The following is a 20,394-nucleotide window of genomic DNA, read 5'->3' as shown; positions in this document are numbered from 1 at the left end:
GTTTTATATTATTCTTAACGATTTCTCACAAACCATAAAAAAATGCAACAATATGTGTGTGAGAACTATATATTCACAGTATCATGAATGAATTGTGGTTTATTCGGTAGCATTTCGTAGTGTGACTGATTTTACTAATTGCATTAGTACTGTACAAAGTTAGAGGTGCGCTATTTGATAGATTCCCCCGCTCCACCTACCTCAGGCTTCCAGTGGGGAGACCTGAGGTCAATCAACGCCCGCCCCCCTCCCCATCTCATACTTCTGAGTGGGAGACCTTCCCACTCAGAAGTAGGCAGGCAGTCCCACATGGTCCTACATGGTGACATATCATTGACGTGACGTGCAAATGAGCGATAGAAAACCGATCGTGCATATGTCACCATTCAGAGTGCAGGCGCCCCGTGCCACCCCCGGTAAGATGCCGCCCTGGGCGGCTGCCCATGTCGACTATACCTAAATCCGCCACTGATCCACAGCTAGTCTATTTAAAAAAATAAATAAGCTATTGGTCCTCTGTGGTTAAATTATAGGTCTACTCCTTGAGTAGTATTCTGAATGATTTCATTTCTTTCTGAACAGACAGCAGTGATTCTATAACTGTCTCAGCCTCCAGTATTTATGCTGCAGTAGTTTGTGTCGGGGGGCTAGGGTCAGTCTGTTATATCTCGAGTATTTCTCCTGTCTTATCCGGTGTCCTGTGTGAATTTAAGTATGCTCTTTCTAATTCTCTCTTTCTTTCTTTCTCTTGGAAGACCTGAGCCCTAGGACCATGCCTCAGGACTACCTGGCATGATGACTCCTTGCTGTCCCCAGTCCACCTGGCTGTGCTGCTGCTCCAGTTTCAACGGTTCTGCCTGCGGCTATGGAACCCTGACCTSTTCACCAGACGTGCTACCTGTCCCAGACCTGCTGTTTTCAACTCTCTAGAGACAGCAGGAGCGGTAGAGATACTCTCAATGATTGGCTATGAAAAGCCAACTAACATTTACTCCTGAGGTGCTGACCTGTTGCACCCTCGACAACTACTGTGATTATTATTTGACCATGCTGGTCATTTATGAACATTCGAACATCTTGGCATATTATATTTGAACACAGCTATTTAGATCTAGTGGGAAGCCTCTTCATTACCTTAACTTTCAACCATACAAATATTTTGTGTATCCTACAGTTAAGCCCAAGGTGATCAGAATAAAAGTTTCTCTAATATTGCAATAGACAAACGTTTGGTATTGGACAGTAGGTGGCAGTAAACCATGATAAATAAGTTGCCTATTCAAGACCATTCTCTTGTTAGGCTAAGCTAAGTTGGTATCCCTTTTCAATGTATAATGCTGACGTTAATAAATAAGAAAACAAAATGTTGAAATGTAAAACATTTTATTTCTGAAGACACTCAGTGCTGCATGCCAAATACAGTGTACGTATTTGCTACTGTGTAGTTATTCACAGAATACAAATAATTTGTAGAAAACAGACAAAATGTCTGAATGGGATTCAAGTTTCAGGTGATAGAGTGATCCATAATTGCACAATATTTTACAAAAACAGTCATATATATATAYACACACACACACTTATTCACCCAGATTTTGTGTAAATTCACACACTCATCAACTACGTGGAGCATGCAGACAAACCTAAGAAACTAAACGATATTTACATCCAAACTGAGGAATTCTAAATGATTTCACAATTTTCCTTTTCAAATCGTCACCAAAAAGGGGTTCTGGTCATTCTTATTTTCAGCCACCAGGGAGAGTATGACCCCTGGATGAAAATACTGGTTTATTTACAGGCACACTGTCTGGGCCATATCCCCTTCGCTTGACATGTGCAGAACAGAAACTCAAATTTATAGAAATCCTCCATTGCTTTGAATGGAATATTTTTGCCCATGAGTAATGCAAGCATAAAGCAAGCTCCTGGGTAGCACTGTATCTCAGTGCTAGAGGTGTCACTACAGACACACTGGTTCGAATCCAGGCTGTATCACAACCGGCCGTGATTGGAAGTCCCATAGGGCGGCGCACAATTGGCCCAGTGTTGTCCGGGGTAGGCCGTCATTGTAAATAAGAAAATGTCCTTAAGCTGACTTGCCTAGTTCAATACATTTTCTTTAAAAGCAAGGAATGTGACTCTCGGATGTAACTGAAGATAAACAAATACAGAAATAGAATGAGTAGAAAGGACATTCACATTCAAGTCAATGGTTGATGGGTGGCATTATATTCTATAGATCTATATGACTAGACTACTACCTCACAATCCAGCTGGAGGAYCTGTACTGCACGTCAAAATATTGCTGTCAAGCTAAATAATAAATACCCTAAAGTTTGTTCGAAGCAGACAAGGCTAATTCACATTGATGCTCCAGGCCAGTGCGTTTGTGAAGGCCCAAGGTGCTCGCCTGTGTTGGAGCAAACTTCTGCAGGTGTAAACAACAACATATCTAGACTCTAGAGCAGTGATGGCTGCAGCTCAGACAGAGAGGGACAGAGGGAGAGAGGAAGGGAGGCTGGCTGGCCCTAAGTACCAGTCTGTTTGTGCAACTCCTTGTCACTCATTGTCATGTCAAACATGTTTGGCTTGACAATGACATCACTTGAGTTGTCAAGAGCACAAAATGATCTGGGACCAGGCTTGCTTGTCCTGTACTCCACTGATGGATGGGGGTGGCTGTGTTCGTATAGGGCAGACTGCTCATCGTGTGTCTGAACTTTCCTCCTCCGTTGTCACTTGTCCCGGAGCAGGTAAAACACCATGGCCTTCAGGTAATGTCCACAGGCACAGGCAGCAGACATCAACCAATGGGAGCGGAAGCTGGGGTCTGTGTTCACCACGCACTTTGTGATATCAGCCTGTGAGGGAAGAGAGAGATGACAGCAACTCAGCCTATGAGAGAAGAGAATAAGCAACTCAGATACTAGCCAGCATTATTGAAATATACACTACATGACCAAAAGTATGTGGACACCTGCTCATCTAACATCTCATTCCAAAATCAGGGGCATTAATATGGAGTTGGTCCCCCCTTCGCTGCTATAACAGCCTCCACTCTTCTGGGAAGGCTTTCCACTAGATGTTGGAACATTGCTACGGGGACTTGCTTCCTTTCAGCCACAAGAGCATTAGTGATGTCGAGCACTGATGTTGGGCGATTAGGCCTGGCTCACAGTCGGCATTCCAATTAATCCCAAAGGTATTTGATGGGGTTAAGGTCAGGGCTCTGTGCAGGCCAGTCAAGTTCTTCCACACCGATCTCGACAAACCATCGATGTCTGGACCTTGCTTTGTGCACAGGGGATTTGTCATGCTGAAACAGGAAAGGGCCTTCCCCAAACTGTTTCCACAAAGTTGGAAGCACAGAATTGTCTAGAATGTCATTGTACACTGTAGTATTCAAGATTTCCCTTCACTGACTATGGGGCCTAGCACGAACCATGAAAAACAAACCCACACTATTATCCCCCCTCCACCAAACTTTGCAGTTGACACTATGCATTTGGGTAGGTAGCGTTCTCCTGGCATCTGCCAAAACCTAGATTAGTCCTTCGGACTGCCAGATGGTGACGCGTGATTCATCGCTCCATAGAAAGCGTTTCCACGGCTCCGGAGTCCAATTACAGCGAGTTTTTACACCACTCCAGCAGATGCTTGGCATTGCGCATGTTGATCTTAGGCTTATGTGCGGCTGCTCGGCTATGGAAACACATTTCATGAAGCTCCAGACAAACAGTTATTTTGCCGACGTTGCTTCCAGAGGCAGTTTGGAACTCGGTAGTGAGTGTTGCAGCCGAGGACAGATGATTTTTACACTATGCGCTTCAGCACTCGACGGTCCCGTTCTGTGAGCTTGAGTGGCCTACCAGTTAGCAGACGAGCCGTTGTTGCTCCTAGACTTTTCCACTTCACAATAACAGCACTTACAGTTCACCGGGGAAGCTCTAGCAGGGCAGAAATGTGACAGACTGACTTGTTGGAAAGGTGGCATCCTATGACGATGCCACGTTGAAAGTCACTGAGCTCTTCAGTAAGGCCACTCTACTGCCAATGATATAGAGACTGCGTGGCTGTGTGCTCGATTTTATACATCTATCAGCAACGGGTGTGGCTGAAATAGCCGAATACACTAATTTGAAGGGGTGTCCACATACTGCTCTGTATATAGTGTAATTTAGYATAGTGTACAAGGGCGAAGTCTCAACTATTGTATCCGTTCCCCACACGTCCCATCATGGATTTAACAATGGTTGGCACTCCTACAGCCACTGATTACAGCAATCAATACTGTAAAATCCATGAAGAGGACTAGTGTGGGAGAAGAGTGGAACATTAGGACACAGACCTTTGAGCAGAGGCTGGGCACTGATGATGTCACAAGTCAAAGTTTCAAAAGACAGTGAGGGATTCCCTATATATACACACACACACACACACACACACACACACACACACACACGTCGATTTCCTTTAAAACAGGGTGGGACCCTTTAACAGTTAGTCAGTAACCAATGAATGTCTGATAAATAACATGCGTTAACAGGACTAGATTACATTACAAAATGTGTTTGAGAGATGTTGGTCTCTCTAAATTAGGTATTATCCAGAGGTCAGGTTAAAATGTTAATTAAAAAATAAAACGTAAACACGATCACATTAAGAGGAAAGAGGAAATGCAACGAGTCAACTAAGCAACGTCTCAGCCAAACCCAAAACTGTCATCTTAACGACACATATTTCAACATACCGCCTGAAACAAATTGGTCAAAGGTTTTGAACGGCAGTAAAACAGCACAATAAGGATTTAAAAAAAAATATGAGTCATCAAGAACAGGTTGCATCCATGTTGTTTCCAAGTCATTTCAACAACAACAAAAAATGGATCTGATGACATTGAATCCATGTGGACAACTGATTGGATTTGCAAAAACTCATCAATGTAAGGTAATTTCATTATTTTATTTTTTTACCTAACTTTTTACCTAAATCCAATGGCAATGGTGAAATGTTTTGTTGCTTTCACGTCACATTAAATCTCAACCAAATGTAAATCAAAACTAGATGTTAAAAGGATGCCGGTGGCCACTGGGAGGCTACATGGGTACATGAGGTCCGTGGGGCGACGCACAATTGGCATAGCGTCGTCCGGGTTAGGGAGGGTTTGGCTGGTAGGGATATCCTTGTCTCAGTATGTAAAAATGTAAAAATGTAATAAAATGTATGCACTCTACTGTAAGTCGCTCTGGATAAGAGCGTCTGCTAAATGACTAAAATGTAAAATGTAAATATACATCCACACAGTTCTACTAGCTAATAGTACAGCCATGTCCTTCTCGATGTTTTTTGGTATGGTTTATATCAGCATCAAACTCCAGGCCACTTCAACATTTTATGATCTTTAATTATCATCTGGCGTGGTCAACTTCCAAATGGGCCATTCCAAGGTTGAGTCCCAAATGGCACCCTATGGGGTCCTGGGTCAAAAGTAGTGCACTATATAGGGGGAATCGGAGTCCATTTGGGAACACAGGCCTGCTTTAGAGGGATTCTTGGTTGACTTTTAAGCTTTGCCAACAGAGCAGAATTCACAGATTTAGGCCGAGTCTCTTTGCCAGGCCTCCTCTCTGCTTTGAGTACCAGTTGAGAACCACGCTTTGCTCTCGAAGGATTTTCATCAGTTGATCTCTAGAGCAAGACTATCTAAATCTATATATGAGACATTTTGGGGGAGTTTCTTAAAGTAGTGGCTGAATTCAACTCAATATCGAGACGTTGGCTTTTAGAAATAGCCGTTACAGACACCTCATGCTTTCAGGACAAAGCCTTGAGTTATTCAAAGTCAATGTGCAAAACACCCTTCTACCATGTACAGGACAGGGAGTTGCGTTTCGCAGTCATGATTGTATTGTGTTCAGGCTCTTGTTTACCTCCGTTTAATTGAGCTAGTCTCTCAGTAGACACCTTGAGTGACATGTTCAGGACACACCCGATAGGTGGGTATGGAAGACCATGACCTATGACCTGCGGGCTGTCTGAATTCAAATATGTGCAGCATAGGGAAAGGCATACAGGCATCACAGTCGTGCGACATGGGAGTCTGCACTAATCTCACGTGGACAGACTACGTCAACAGAAATGGTACCAAAGATGCTCAATCGATTCATCTGACTAAATTACACTAGATGTTAGTTCTGGGTTATCTGAGACACGGGCTTACTGTATGCACACTTCTGTGCTTAAATAGCCAACGTCCGTGATCAACACACAGGCTTTCCTAAACAAACCTCGTCGGTGCACAGACTCAGTCAATCACTTGAACCACAGGCGGGTCTCTAAAGAGAACCAATTATTCTGGTGTATTATTCTGGGAGCACCGTGCAGCAACAACAAAAAATAATTCAAATCAAAAAATTCAATGCATAACAATATTTCATGCCAACACCCTTTTCTACACTGCTCAAATCACTCAACAGGCAGGCAGCACACAGTTCCTATACGCTGTGCCYGTTTCTCTCCGCTTGCACTCAACAGATTCTTCTAAACAATGCTGCTTTCCAAGTTGCTTCTAAGTATGAATCCACATTTTTTCTCTTTTATAATATTAGTTTGCGTATCTTGCTTTTTGCAAAATGAGAGTTAGTCTAAGGAAGCTGGCATGTGCCTAAAGCTAATCACTAATGCTAATTGCTAGCTAGATAAATGCTAATCACTAGCTAGGGCAAAGCAAATGTTAGCTGGTGTATGTCAGCATGTTGTTTGTGCAACGCATGTTCTCAATCAGATAAATATTTTAGAATAGGCTTTCTAAATGTAACATCTATGCATCAATTCAAACGCTGTTAGGGTCCACTGGGAAACAGGCGAAGCGTCAATTCAGGACTAAGATTGACTCCTAACTACACCGGCTCTGACGCTCGTCGGATGTAGCAGGGCTTGAAAACTATTACGGAATACAAAAGGGAAACCCAGCCGCGAGCTGCCCAATGACGCAAGTCTATCAGATGAGCTAAATGCCTTCTATGCTCGTTTCAAGGCAAGCAACACTGAACCATGTGTGAGAGCACCAGCTGTTCCGGACGACTGTGTGATCACGCTCTCCATAGCCGATGTGACATGTASTCAAAGCACGTGCTGACCATTCTGGCAAGTGTCTTCACTTACGACGCCTCTTCTCCCTCAGGAGGCCGAAAAGATTKGGCATGGGCCCTCAGATCCTCAAAAAGTTCTACAGCTGCACCATTGAGAGCATCTTGACTGGCTACATCACCGATTGGTATGGCAACTGCTAGGCATCGGACCACAAGGCGCTACAGAGGGTAGTGCGTACAGCCCAGTACATCACTGGGGCAGAACTCCCTGCCATCCAGGACCTCTATACCAGGCGGTATCAGAGGAAGGCCCTAAACATTGTCAAAAGACTCCAGCCACCATAGACTGTTCTCTCTGCTACCACAGGGCAAGTGGTACCAGAGCGCCAAGTCTGGGACCAAAAGGCCTGAACATCTTCGACCCCGAAGTCATAAGACTGCTGAGTCAACCCATATACATACTGTCAAATTGCAGTTGTCTGAAGTGTTTTCTCCCATTCTAGTAATTGTATGTCTATCGGTAAAACTATGGCGCGGTGAGCATAGAAATAGTCTATAAAAAGGGCATGGAACCTCTAACGTTCTATAGATTCTACTGTATTCTTTCTGTTTTCTATACTAGTGTTCCTCTTACCCATCCTCCTCTCCTCTTCAACCAGGAGACCAGGCTCTTGCGGACAAACTCCCCCATGCAGTCTACGATGGTGTGGACCATGGCAGGGTGACCGTGCCTCACGCAGTCCACCGCCAGGGCACCGGCTACCGCATACAGGGATACCACCTTCCCCCACGTTATACCTGAGGAGAGATGCAGACAGAGACTCAGACACTAGAACCTCCAGAATCAAACACCCCGGGATACCCCCTTTCACACACACATTCCAATAATCTTAGCGGTGTCCAATGTACATTTATTTATTTACCCATTTAATTTCAGCTCATTACAAAAAAAGATMATGTAAAAAATCGTTACTTCTGACTGGATAGCAAATACATGAGATCATCGTTTGGGTTTTACATGATCGTGCTGCCTGAAGGGAGGGAGGGAGGCTGACTGACTGACTGACTGTCTGTGGGAGCCGAGTGCGTTTGAGGAGCTGACTGCATCTCTGCCAGGAACTCCTTTCAGTGCAGGGAGACAGAGAAAGACATAACTAGATGTAGCCTCCAGCCATTCAGTCGACATGCCCATCCGCCAAACAACAATACATCATAAAGGCAGTCTAAAACTGGTATATTATTCTTTATTAGCTCAGACAGCAGACGTTTAGCAAACTTTGAAGCGCTTGTTTTTCAGTCAGGATTTTAACTAGTACGCTACCATTTATGGTAATGCGTTCAGACTATGGAGGATAATGAATAGCCCTACATTGAAATTGTTGCACAGACTCATTCCTATGTAGAAATCAGCTCCTTTCACTTCTAAGTATCATAGGAGGGATTTACCACCACTTTGGAATCCAGACAGATATTTCTAGGGATTGAATATGTAAAATAATCAACTGACAACGTAATGGACTGTGTGTAATGTAAGGTTTTAAGTCCAAGGTCATGGATACAACGGTCGTTCCCTGACAGAATGGGATCATGTTAATTAACACAACTAGACATTGGTTAGTCTCTTGTGACAGACTAACTATGGACCAAACAACTCAAAAATACATTTTAAAAAGCCATTTAAACAAATGCTTTTATTCAAACTTCAGTTTGGCTGAAGCAGAGATCAAAACACATGTGKGCTCGCATACTCCCTTAAAAAGACCTTTACTTGAAAAACGAGAAAAGTAGTACTGTTTGTCCATTTTGAGACACTGTAGCAGGTGTACACTTCCTCAAAAGTCAGATTTATATAAATACACTACTACATACTACAAAAGTAGGACACCTGCTCGTCGAACATCTCATTCCAAATCATGAGCATTAATATGGAGTTTGTCCCCCCTTTTGCTGCTATAACAGCCTCCACTCGTTCTGGAAGGCTTTCCACTAGATGTTGGAACATTGCATTCCCTTCACTGGAACTAAGGAGCCCGAACCATGAAAAAACAGGCCCAGATCATTATGCCTCTTCCACCAAACTTTACAGTTTGACCACTATGGTAGCGTTCTCCTGGCATCTGCCAAACCCAGAGTCGTAGTCTCTACTCTACAGGCGCCTGGCAGAGTCGTAGTCTCTACTCTACAGGCGCCGTGGCAGAGTCGTAGTCTCTACTCTACAGGCGCCGTGCAGAGTCGTAGTCTCTACTCTACAGGCGCCGTGGCAGCAGTGCGTTAGTCTCTACTCTACAGCCGCCGTGGCAGAGTCGTAGTCTCTCCTCTACAGGCTCCGTGGCAGAGTCGCAGTCTCTACTCTACAGGCTCCGCAGAGTCGCAGTCTCTACTCTACAGCTCGTGCAGAGTCGCAGTCTACTCTACAGGCTCCGTGGCAGAAGTCACCGTCTCTACTCTACAGGCTCCGTGGGCAGAGTCGTAGTCTCTTACTCTACAGGCTCCGTGGCAGAGTCGTAGTCTCTACTCTACAGGCTCCGTGCAGAGTCGTAGTCTCTACTCTACAGGCTCCGTGGCAGAGTCGTTAGTCTCTCCTCTACAGCGGCCGTGGCAGAGTCGTAGTCCTCTCCTCTAACAGGCGCCGTGGCAGAGTCGTAGTCTCTACTCTACAGGCTCCGTGGCAGAGTCGTAGTCTCTACTCTACAGGCTCCGTGCAGAGTCGTAGTCTCTACTCTACATGCACGTGGCAGAGTCGTAGTCTCTTACTCTACAGGCTCCGTGGCAGAGTCCACAGTCTCTACTCTACAGGCTCCGTGGCAGAGTCGTAGTCTCTACAGGCTCCGTGGCAGAGTCCAGTCTCTACTCTACAGGGCGTGCCGTGCAGAGTCGTAGTCTCTACTCTACATGCACCGTGGCAGAGTCGAGTCTCTACTCTACAGGTCCGTGGCAGAGTCGCAGTCTCTACTCTACAGGCTCCGTGGCAGAGTCGCAGCTCCTCTAAGCTCCGTGCAGAGTCGCAGTCTCTACTCTACAGGCTCCGTGGCAGAGTCGCAGTCTCTACTCTACAGGCTCCTGTGGCAGAGTCGCAGTCTCTACTCTACAGGCTCCGTGGCAAGTCGCAGTCTCTACTCTTACAGGCTCCGTGGCAAGAGTCGCAGTCTCTACTCTACAGGCTCCGTGGCAGAGTCGCAGTCTCTACTCTACAGGCTCCGTGCAGAGTCGCAGTCTTCTACTTCTACAGGCTCCGTGGCAGAGTCGCAGTTCTCTACAGGCTCCGTGGCAGAGTCACAGTCTCTACTCTACAGGCTCCGTGTGCAGAGTCACCAGTCTCTACTCTACAGGCTCCGTGGCAGAGTCACAGTCTCTACTCTACAGGCTCCGTGGCAGAGTCGAGTCTCTACTCTACAGGCTCCGGGCAGAGTCGTAGTCTCTACTCTACAGGCTCCGTGGTGGCACAGTCGTAGTCTCTTACTCTACAGCTCCGTCAGGTCGTAACGTCTCGCTCTACAGGCCCGTGGTCAGGCGTAGTCTCTACTCTACAGGCTCCGTGCAGAGTCGCAGTCTTCTACTCTACAGGCTCCGGTGGCAGAGTCGCAGTCTCTACTCTACAGGCTCCGTGGCAGAGTCCAGTCTCTCTCTACAGGCTCCGTGCAGAGTCGCAAGTTCTCTCTCTACAGGCTCCGTGGCAGAGTCGCAGTCTCTACTCTACAGGCTCCGTGGCAGAGTCGCAGTCCTTACTCTACAGGCTCCGTGGCAGAGTCGCAGTCTCTACTCTACAGGCTCCGTGGCAGAGTCGCAGTCTCTACTCTACAGGCTCCGTGGCAGAGTCGAAGTCTCTACTCTACAGCTCCGTGGCAGAGTCACAGTCTCTACTCTACAGGCTCCGGGCAGAGTCGTAGTCTCTACAGGCTCCGTGGCAAGAGTCACGTCTCTACTTACAGGTCCGTGGCAGAGTCTAGTCTCTACTCTTACATTGCACCGTGGCAGAGTCGTAGTCTCTACTTCTACAGGCTCCGTGGCAGAGTCGACCCAGTCTCTACTGCTCTCGTGGCAGAGTCGTAGTCTCTACTCTACAGGCTCCGTGGCAGAGCTCACAGTTTCTCTACTCTACATGGCTCCGTGGCAGAGTCACAGTCTCTACTCTACAGGCTCCGTGGCAGAGTCACAGGTCTCTACTCTACAGGCTCCGTGGCAGAGTCACAGTCTCTACTCTACAGGCTCCGTGGCAGAGTCACAGTCTCTACTCTACAGGCCTCCGTGGCAGAGTCGCAGTCTCTACTCTACAGGCTCCGTGGCAGAGTCGCAGTCTCTACTCTACAGGCTCCGTGCAGAGTCGCAGTCTCTACTCTACAGGCTCCCGTGGCAGAGTCGCAGTCTCTACTCTACAGGCTCCGTGGCAGAGTCGAGTCTCTACTCTACAGGTCCGTGGCAGAGTCGCAGTCTCTACTCTACAGGCTCCGTGGCAGAGTCGCAGTCTCTACAGGCTCCGTGGCAGAGTCACAGGCTCTACTCTACAGGCTCCGTGGCAGAGTCACAGTCTCTACTCTACAGGCTCCGTGGCAGAGTCCAGTCTCCTCTACAGGCTCGTGCAGAGTCGTAGTCTACTCTACAGGCTCCGTGGCAGAGTCAGAGTCTCTAACTCTACAGGCTCCGTGGCAGAGTCGTAGTCTCTACTCTACAGGCTCCGTTGCAGAGTCGTAGTCTCTCCTCTACAGGCTCCGTTGCAGAGTCGTAGTCTCTCCTCTACAGGGCTCCGTGGCAGAGTCGAGTCTCTACTCTACAGGCTCCGTGGCAGAGTCGCAGTCTCTACTCTACAGGCTCCGTGGCAGAGTCGCAGTCTCTACTCTAAGGCTCCGTTGGCAGAGTCGCAGTCTCTACTCTACAGGCTCGTGGCAGAGTCGCAGTCTCACTCTACAGGCTCCGTGGCAGAGTCGCAGGTCTCTACTCTACAGGCTCCGTGCAGAGTCGCAGTCTCTACTCTACAGGCTCCGTGGCAGAGTCGCAGTCTCTACTCTACAGGCTCCGTGGCAGAGTCGCAGTCTCTACTCTACAGGCTCCGTGCAGAGTCACAGTCTCTACTCTACAGGCTCCGTGGCAGAGGTCCAGTCTCTACTCTACAGGCTCCGTGGCAGAGTCACAGTCTCTACTCTACAGGCTCCGTGGCAGAGTCCAGGTCTCTACTCTACAGGCTCCGTGCAGAGTCACAGTCTCTACTCTACAGCTCCGTGGCAGAGTCCAGTCTCTACTCTACAGGTTCTGCCGTGGCAGAGTCGTAGTCTCTACTCTACAGGCTCCGTGCAGAGTCTCAGTCTCTACTCTACAGGCTCCATGGCAGAGTCCGCAGGTCTCTACTCTACAGGGGGGGGGGGGGGGGGGGGGGGGGGGGGGGGGGGGGGGGGGGGGGGGCGGGCGGGGGGGGGGAGGGGGGGGGGGGTGGGGGATCAGAGTGGGGGGGGGGGGGGGGGGGGGGGGGGGGGGGGGGGGGGGGGGGGGGGGGGGGGCGGGGGGGGGGGGGGGGGGGGGGCGGAGGGGAGGGGGGGGGGAGGGGGGCGGGGGGGGGGGGGGGGGAGGGGGGTGGGGGGGGGGGGGGGGGGGGGGGGGGGGGCTCCATGGCAGGAGTCACCAGTCTCTACTCTACAGGCTCCATTGGCAGAGTCGTAGTCTCCTTCACTCTGACAGGCTCCCATGCAGAGTTCGTAGTCTCTCCTCTACAAGGCTCCATGGCAGAGTCACAGTCTCTTAAACTCTACAGGCTCCGTGGCCAGAGTCGTAGTCTCTACTCTACAGGCTCCGTGGCAAGAGTCGTAGTCTCTACTCTACAGGCTCCATGGCAGAGTCGTAGTCTCTACAGGCTCACGGTGCCCAGAGTGCTATACTGTACAGTCCCCTGAAGCACTAAGAGACAGCCAAGACCTGAATGTGTACAAAAATGTCAGAAAATGTCTATTTTTACCTTTCCCACAGAACTATGCTTGGCCCCTGCCAGTAAATCACTTTAAAAAGAGACCCGTAAAGAGCGGTAACACACCATACTGAGAGCTGGTCTGTGTCCCAAAAAGGCACCCTRTTCCCTATATAGTGCACTACTTTCTAGTGCACTATAAAGGGAATAGGRTTCCATTCTGGACGCATCCCTGGTCTCAGTTACCTCTGTTGACGTTCTTCTTCAAAGTCAGTTGAACTTGTTCTCCCTGACGTTACATATCTTCATTGATAATGAATCCACTAGTTCCTCTTTTTTTATACAACACGCTGCTAATAATTTCCCCCAGCATCCTCTGTGATTCATTACTTCCCTTTTCCCCCCCCCCATGAATATTCTTGATAATATTTGCCACAATACAAGAAAGAACTCTGTACCAACATTGCCATCATGTTACATCCCAGACACATTATAACCAGTTGTCCATACATTTCAGAGATTTTCATACTACTAAGATGAACCGAGCCAAGCTGGCCTGGTTCTGAATCCACCATAGATAGTAGCTGGAACCATGCTGCTGAAGATATATCTGAGTCAGCACAGTTTGGTTAGGGTCGGCAAGATCATGTAGCGGGTCTGTTTGCCCCAGGCTGGTTGTCAGAGAGATCTCGTCCCACTGGTGTAGTAGTGAATAGGCATTGACCTACCGGTGGAGAAGATCTCTGCAGCCACAGCCAGGAAGGCATCAGACACCACGCTCTCAGACGCAACGGTGATGTTCAGCTGACGAGCTACGTTACGGTAGATGTTGGGCCGCAGGTACTCCAACTCATCACCTAGGGAAAAACAGACAGGTACTGAGGGTCAACCAGGTATAACTCAACTCAACTAGGGACGAATAAGGTAGTTGAGCCATCCAGAGTACTCACTCATCACCTAGGGAACAGAAACGGTACTGAGCCAACCAGGTACTTCCAACTCATCAACTAGGGAACAGAACAGGTAGTAGAACCAGGTACTCCAACTCATCACTAGGGAAGAGAACAGGTTAGTGAGCCAACCAGGTACTCCAACTCATCACCTAGGGAACAGAACAGGTAGTGAGCCAACCAAGTACTCCAACTCATCACTAGGGAACAGACACAGGTATGTTGAGCCACAGGTACTGCCACTCAATCACGTAGGGAACAACAGAACGGCTATAGCCAATCAGGTATCAACTCTCAGCTAGTGAAGAAAACAAGGTAGTGAGCAACAGGTCTCTCCAACTCATCCCTAGGGAAGAGGTTAGTGAGCAACCAGGTATTACCTCATCACTAGGGAAAGCAGGTCGTCTCGTGAGCCCCAGCGCCTCAATCCATGCATCAGCTAGTGAAGAAGGTGTGAGCCAACCAGGTACTCCAACTCATCACCTAGGGAACCACAGAACAGGTAGTGAGCCAGTGAGGGGGTTTGGTTTCCCAGCTTGGTCAGAGATATGTTTGTGCTGTATACAGGCACAGATAAGGTTCTACGTGTGCAGAGCACACGCCCCTTTGCCCTTCCAGTCTCCAAAGTGCCCTTCTGGGTGGTGGTATAATCCCCCCCCCAAAATGTTTTATTTATTATGTATACATGTTTTTGTCATCTTTGTTCGGAACCCACTGCCCGCAAGTCGTTGTCAAATTCGCACCCCCATCCCATCCGCTGGTTGCGCCTGTTGATCTGCCCTGTACAGRGRTTGCGTGTGTCCGGTTGCACCTGTTTCCCCAGTCTGCCATGTACAGAGATGGCGCGCACCCGGTATCCAAACATGTATGGTTTGAGAGATGCGGTCACCGGTCGAGTTTGTGTGTGTGTGTGTGTGTGTGTGTAGCTAGCTACCTACACTATGCAGAAATAGCTCCACCATTTTCTAGTTGCTAAAATTCTAATAGTTCCCCTAATTTCAGTTTATGTGACAAAACAAACAAGAGAATCAATGTAGAATCTAAAACCGCTGTGAAATATATTTCTTAGAACCCCCCCCCCCAAAAAATATTGTATTTTACAGCTGTTTGAAACATAGAACAGATCTACCGCATTTTAGACTTGCTTTCAATGAGAAMGACAGATCTATAACTAAAATGTCTACGTGCCCAAAAAAAAAGGTCAGGTCGCCCAAAAAGTTACATAATTGCAGGTTTAAAATATCAACACTGCCACAGCAGCATAACATTTGATTAACACTTGCTAAAGCCTACATCATCCATATTGGGTCTGGTGGATTGATACGCGCAGCAGATAAGAGGAGCGAAGCATCGATGACTCTCCGACCCAACTTCATCCCTTTTTCAGGTCGGTTGTTTTCAGTGTTTCAGGGCAGCAGCAACAACACAGGTAGGCCTAGTATACATTCAAGCTAACCACCTAYACTAACATATCGACACAAGCCACGAGTCAACCAGCCATATATCATGAGTTAGATTAGGAAGTTTTTATTTGATAGGAGCATTTGGATTACTGTTTAGTAGTGTTAATTGAATTTTGTGACGATATTTCTTAATTTCTTTCTGGATTACGTTGTGTATTGTTGTGTATTGCTAGGTTCTTACTGCACTGTTGGAAATAAACACAAGCATTTTTGCTACACCTGCAATAGCATCTGTGTACACACACACAAAAAACCCCGGCTAAATCACAAACCAGTAAAACAAATGCTAATGCTAACTAGCAGATTTACATCAATAATCAGCTGATAGCCCACCTTTGACCCCCCCAATGTCAATCATGTGCTTAGGAGGCACTGTCGCTAGCTAGCTTACAATTTGCGGCCCTTTTTCATTTTGAGCACCTGCTCTATGCAAGGTCTGTGCACAGCCCTGGCCTGTATAACCCCATAGAATTAGGAATTAGAATACGACATTTACTTAAWCTATATGTCTAGGCCACTCCTATGGTCATTGTTTACCATTCTCGCTTCATACTCGTCGCCAAACTGGTTCCAGGTCATCTACAAGACCCTGCTAGGTAAAGTCCCGCCTCATCTCAGCTCRCTGGTCACCATWGCAGCACCCACCCGTAGCACGCGCTCCAGCAGGTGTATTTCACTGGTCAYCCYCAGGGCCAATTCCTCCTTTGGCCGCCTCTCCTTCCAGTTCTCTGCTGCCAATGACTGGAACGAACTGCAAAAATCTCTGAAACTGGAAACACTTCTCCCTCACCAGCTTTAAGCACCAGCTGTCAGAGCACCTCACAGATCACTGCACATAGCACATCTATAAATAGCCCAATCAATTACTACATCCTCTACTGTATTTATTTTGCTCCCTTGCACCCCAGTATTTCTACTTTGCACATTCACCTACTGCAAATCTACAATTCCAGTGTTTTTAATTGCTATWTTGTATTTACTTCGCCACTGTGGCCTTTTAATTGCCTTCATCTCCCTAATCTCACCTCATTTGCTCACATTGTATATAGACTTGTTTTTCTACTGTATGTTTGTTTTACTCCATGTGTAACTCTGTGTTGTTGTATGTGTCAAACTGCTTTGCTTTATCTTGGCCAGGTCTCAGTTGTAATTGAGAACTTGTTCTCAACTAGCCTACCTGGTTAAATAAAAGGTCAAATAAAATATATAAAAAAGTGGACAAGAAAGCACAGATCTGAGACCAGGCTAGTGACTTCCCTGTTTACTAGTGCTGCAGGTACTATCTCAGGCATCACATCTTTGAATAACCTCCCTTTACTCTCTGGTATCATTTCTGCTATTAGCTGAATGTCAGGAGCCTCTGACCCTCAGGCACCCTATTCCCTATTTAGTGCACTACTAAACAGACCAGGGCTCTGGCCAAAAGTAGTGCACTAAAAACAAGGAATAGTGTGCCATTTGGTACACAGGCCTGGCTAATATCTTGTCCATGGTTATGTATTTATTTAAAGGTATTCTCCGTTGCTAAGTAACAGGATGTTCATGTGATGCACTGTGCGGGCGTCAGACAGTGATTCATCAGTGTCTCTATCTTTCAGGAGACCGTACTCTTCTCTTTCTCTAAATAATACAGAGGAGGAGGAGGGGGGTAATAGGCTACAGAGGGAAGGTTTTGTACAATCCAACACTGAGTAGCCTAGGTAACCTCCACAAACACATGACATCAGTTGGATGTCTAGAGAAGGAGTCTGAACAGAGAGCAAAATTCCAACATCAAGCTAATGTGACCAAGTAGGCTTGGATATTAGCTGAATCTATAAACTGAAGATATAATATAAAGAAATTACATACTATTTGGACGTTGTAGACAATCGATTACCATGTGCTTTCTAAAAATGGTCTTACAGGATATGCTGCTGAATATAGCCCCAATAGGAGCACAGCCTGTCATTCACACAGACACTAGCCCACTGATGCCCTCTTACCTAACCACATGAGGACAGAGGATACCTCTCCAAGCATCCCACCAGATGCTGACAGCTGATGCTCGGGTTTGGACCACCCTATCCCGGTTCGGTTCAGCCTGGAATGGATGTAGTCCCTGCATAGCGCCTTGGCCTGTGACACCAGCTCCTTGTCTGTGGGGGAGCGGTCAAATACTTCCATCACTTCAGCCGCGAATACTGAGGAGCGACGCAACATCTCCATACCCCAGTTCCACAGCGGCAGTTAATCACAAACAACCCGCCTGGCGCTGGCCCTGATCCACCTCAATCTTCAACCTCGGTCTCCGTGTTTGGTCCTCTTTGTCACCAGAATGCTACTTCTCTTACTCCCCTCCCTCGTACTGAGGGCGTTTCGAAGAGAATCTGCCTGTTTGGAAAAAAGGGGAATTATTTAATTGATTTTTCAGTAGCGCAGAATTGAATTAGTTTATTCGGTCACCGTCAAACAAAATATAGGTGCCCATAGGCTCCCATAATGCCACCCGTTCGCAGTTTGACAAACTCAGCTTCCTTGAGTTAATGGCGAGATTTAGAAGCATTTCGCTACACTCGCAATAACATCTGCTAACCATGTGTATGTGACCAATAACATTTGATTTGAACTACCCATTGTAACTACACAGAAATCTCTGTACATTTTGTCAGCTGTATTTGATTATGATGATAGTTTACCATTGTAAAGTGAGCAGGTTATTGCAGGAGTCTGACAATTAAAATGTCTTTCGTTACAATATCCATTCAAATATAACGTAAATATAATATGCTACTGTACACAGATAAGCAAATGTCCAAATACCTTTCGATTCCAGTCCTGTAGTCTACAGGCGCACGGTCTTCGCCGTCGGGATTATAGGCTACAGGATATCCACATCTACCACTTGGTCATTACGCATATATTAAAACAGTTAATTCCCTGTTTWAAAAAAACTGCTGTGAAGTCTTCATGGCGTCAGTTCCTTACCGATACTCCGAACGCTTTCTTGACCATTGATTTATACTGTTTGGCACAGCCAGGGTTGGTAGCTGAGAAGCGCGCCCCCACACTCGAGCAAAGTTTCCTTCTATGGACCCGTTTGGATATAAAGGCAGGGATAAGGATACATTATCTACATATGCCCCGCCCATCCCATAGTTGCAGATTTCTAACGAAATCTCTTTGATGGGTATTTTTTTTTTTTTAATTTAGTTTAACCTTTATTTAACTAGGCAAGTCAGGTAGGGGTGTAGCAGACAAAGGAATGTGTTTTCGATCTTGTAACAAACAAGATATTGCAATATTGTGTTGTCCAAAACTCCACAAGGCTATTGTATTAATACATAATTATGATAATCAAGCCTATTGTATTAATACATAATCATGATAATTATCATTATCCAACAACATTATCTTCTCTAGAATGATGCCCCGATACTTCTAGCCTATCTACTTCTATAAAAAAAAAAATCTCCCTCCAACTGTGAACAGCAAGTGTTGCTAGAATCTTTCTCAATTTACGTGAACATACTTTTGTAAATACTAAACACAACCGGGATGTATTGTCTTTTCCCAATATACAAATATAGCATATTAGATCTTTATAAAACACTCACACATACAAACTCCAACCCTGGTTCGTCAAATGATATCCTTCTGAAAAGTAATTACCGTGCCTTAGCTCACCATGCCATCCCCTGGAATTATTGTAGAGCAGCAGTTTATCCGAATCTCACTGGAAGAACCAGAGCCTACACTTTCAGTTCCCTTATTACTCAATGTTTGTGTTCCAAAATGTACCAGGACTCTAGCTCAAACAATATGGCCACTAGGAGCCAATGAGCTTGAATGAATGGGTTTTCATGACCAACAGCATCACCGTGCGACAAAACGGAAACAATATTTTACAGGTTAGCTAGACTCGTATCCCTGAGCATGTGTGCCAAATTTCATCACACAGAGTCAAACAGATCAAGAGATGTAAACACGTGCACGTTATAGCGCCACCGTGAGGTCGAGCTGAATGTGCTTGCATATGTTGAATCTTCAGTGGTTGGAACATGTGTACCAAGTTTTGTAACAATTAGAATATCCGTGACTGATTTATATGCATTTATGTGCCAGACCACGCCCACGAGAATGCTTATTGGCCAATAGCGTCCATGTTGTTTTAGATACTAGTCTGGAAAATGTTGCGTTGGGAGAATTTTGTCCATAGATGCCACATATCAAGTTTGGTGCAGATCGATCATTCGGTGCCAGAGGAGTAGCGTTTGAAGTGTTTTTCCCCAAAACTCAAAAAAATGGTGAAAGATCCATCATGGCAGACTTTATGGGTCCTTGAGGTAAATGTGTTCCTTGTGAGGAGAAGTGACCTACGTACTGAATGTCATGACTCTAGATCAAACAGGGTGAGGTGTGTGATCTTTCAAAGATTGCATTTTCAATTGCTTGTTATAGCACCACCATAAGAGGGTGTTGGCCATCTTTTTCTTTTACCATCATGACAAGTTGCACCTTAGGCATTACCTTCTCTCTGGAATTTGCATTTTAATATTACCTTACAGAATAATAATAAATCAAAGTTTATTTGTCACCTGCGCCGAATACAATTCAGTGAAATGCTTACTTACAGGCTCTAATCAACAGTGCAATTAAGTAAAAAAAAAAAAGTAAAAAAAAAGTATTAGGTGAACTAAAGAAATAAAAACAGTAAAAAAAGTGAAAAATAACAGAAGCAGTAATGGACGCCAACAAATACAACAGGGGTTTGACCAGCTGCTAGCCTCTTAATAACATGTTCTATCTACGGTATAACAGAATGTTAACAGGCAGAGAGCTTGGGCACTGTTTCCCCCTGGCTCAAACCACAAATGCCACTTTAGTCGCTCCCTTCTCCTTCCCTCCCTGGCTAAAACGGAATGTTATCTTAGGAAAGTAAAAAAGTAGCTCTCTGGAGCTTCCATATAAAGATTACAGATGGCCCTGGAATTGATCATACACACACACACGATGGT

The 20,394-nt window shown here is 46.3% G+C and overlaps 1 protein-coding gene across 1 annotated transcript; it reads right to left on the bottom strand.

Moving 5' to 3' along the window:
* Positions 1 to 1,366: 1,366 nt before the first annotated feature.
* boka (BCL2 family apoptosis regulator BOK a) lies at positions 1,367 to 19,057 on the bottom strand. Its single transcript, XM_024136937.2, has 5 exons — positions 18,200 to 19,057; positions 17,383 to 17,770; positions 13,713 to 13,841; positions 7,729 to 7,892; positions 1,367 to 2,864 (listed from the first exon to the last, which is right to left on the bottom strand). The coding sequence occupies exons 2-5, from the start codon at positions 17,603 to 17,605 to the stop codon at positions 2,739 to 2,741; spliced, it is 642 nt and encodes a 213-aa protein (XP_023992705.1). The 5' UTR covers positions 17,606 to 17,770; positions 18,200 to 19,057; the 3' UTR covers positions 1,367 to 2,738.
* Between the last annotated feature and the right edge of the window lie 1,337 nt (positions 19,058 to 20,394).

The sequence above is a fragment of the Salvelinus sp. IW2-2015 genome, unplaced genomic scaffold (genome assembly GCF_002910315.2).
Source record: "Salvelinus sp. IW2-2015 unplaced genomic scaffold, ASM291031v2 Un_scaffold1056, whole genome shotgun sequence".
NCBI classification, from domain to species: Eukaryota; Metazoa; Chordata; class Actinopteri; order Salmoniformes; family Salmonidae; genus Salvelinus; species Salvelinus sp. IW2-2015.
This window is presented reverse-complemented; position numbering and strand designations above follow the sequence as displayed.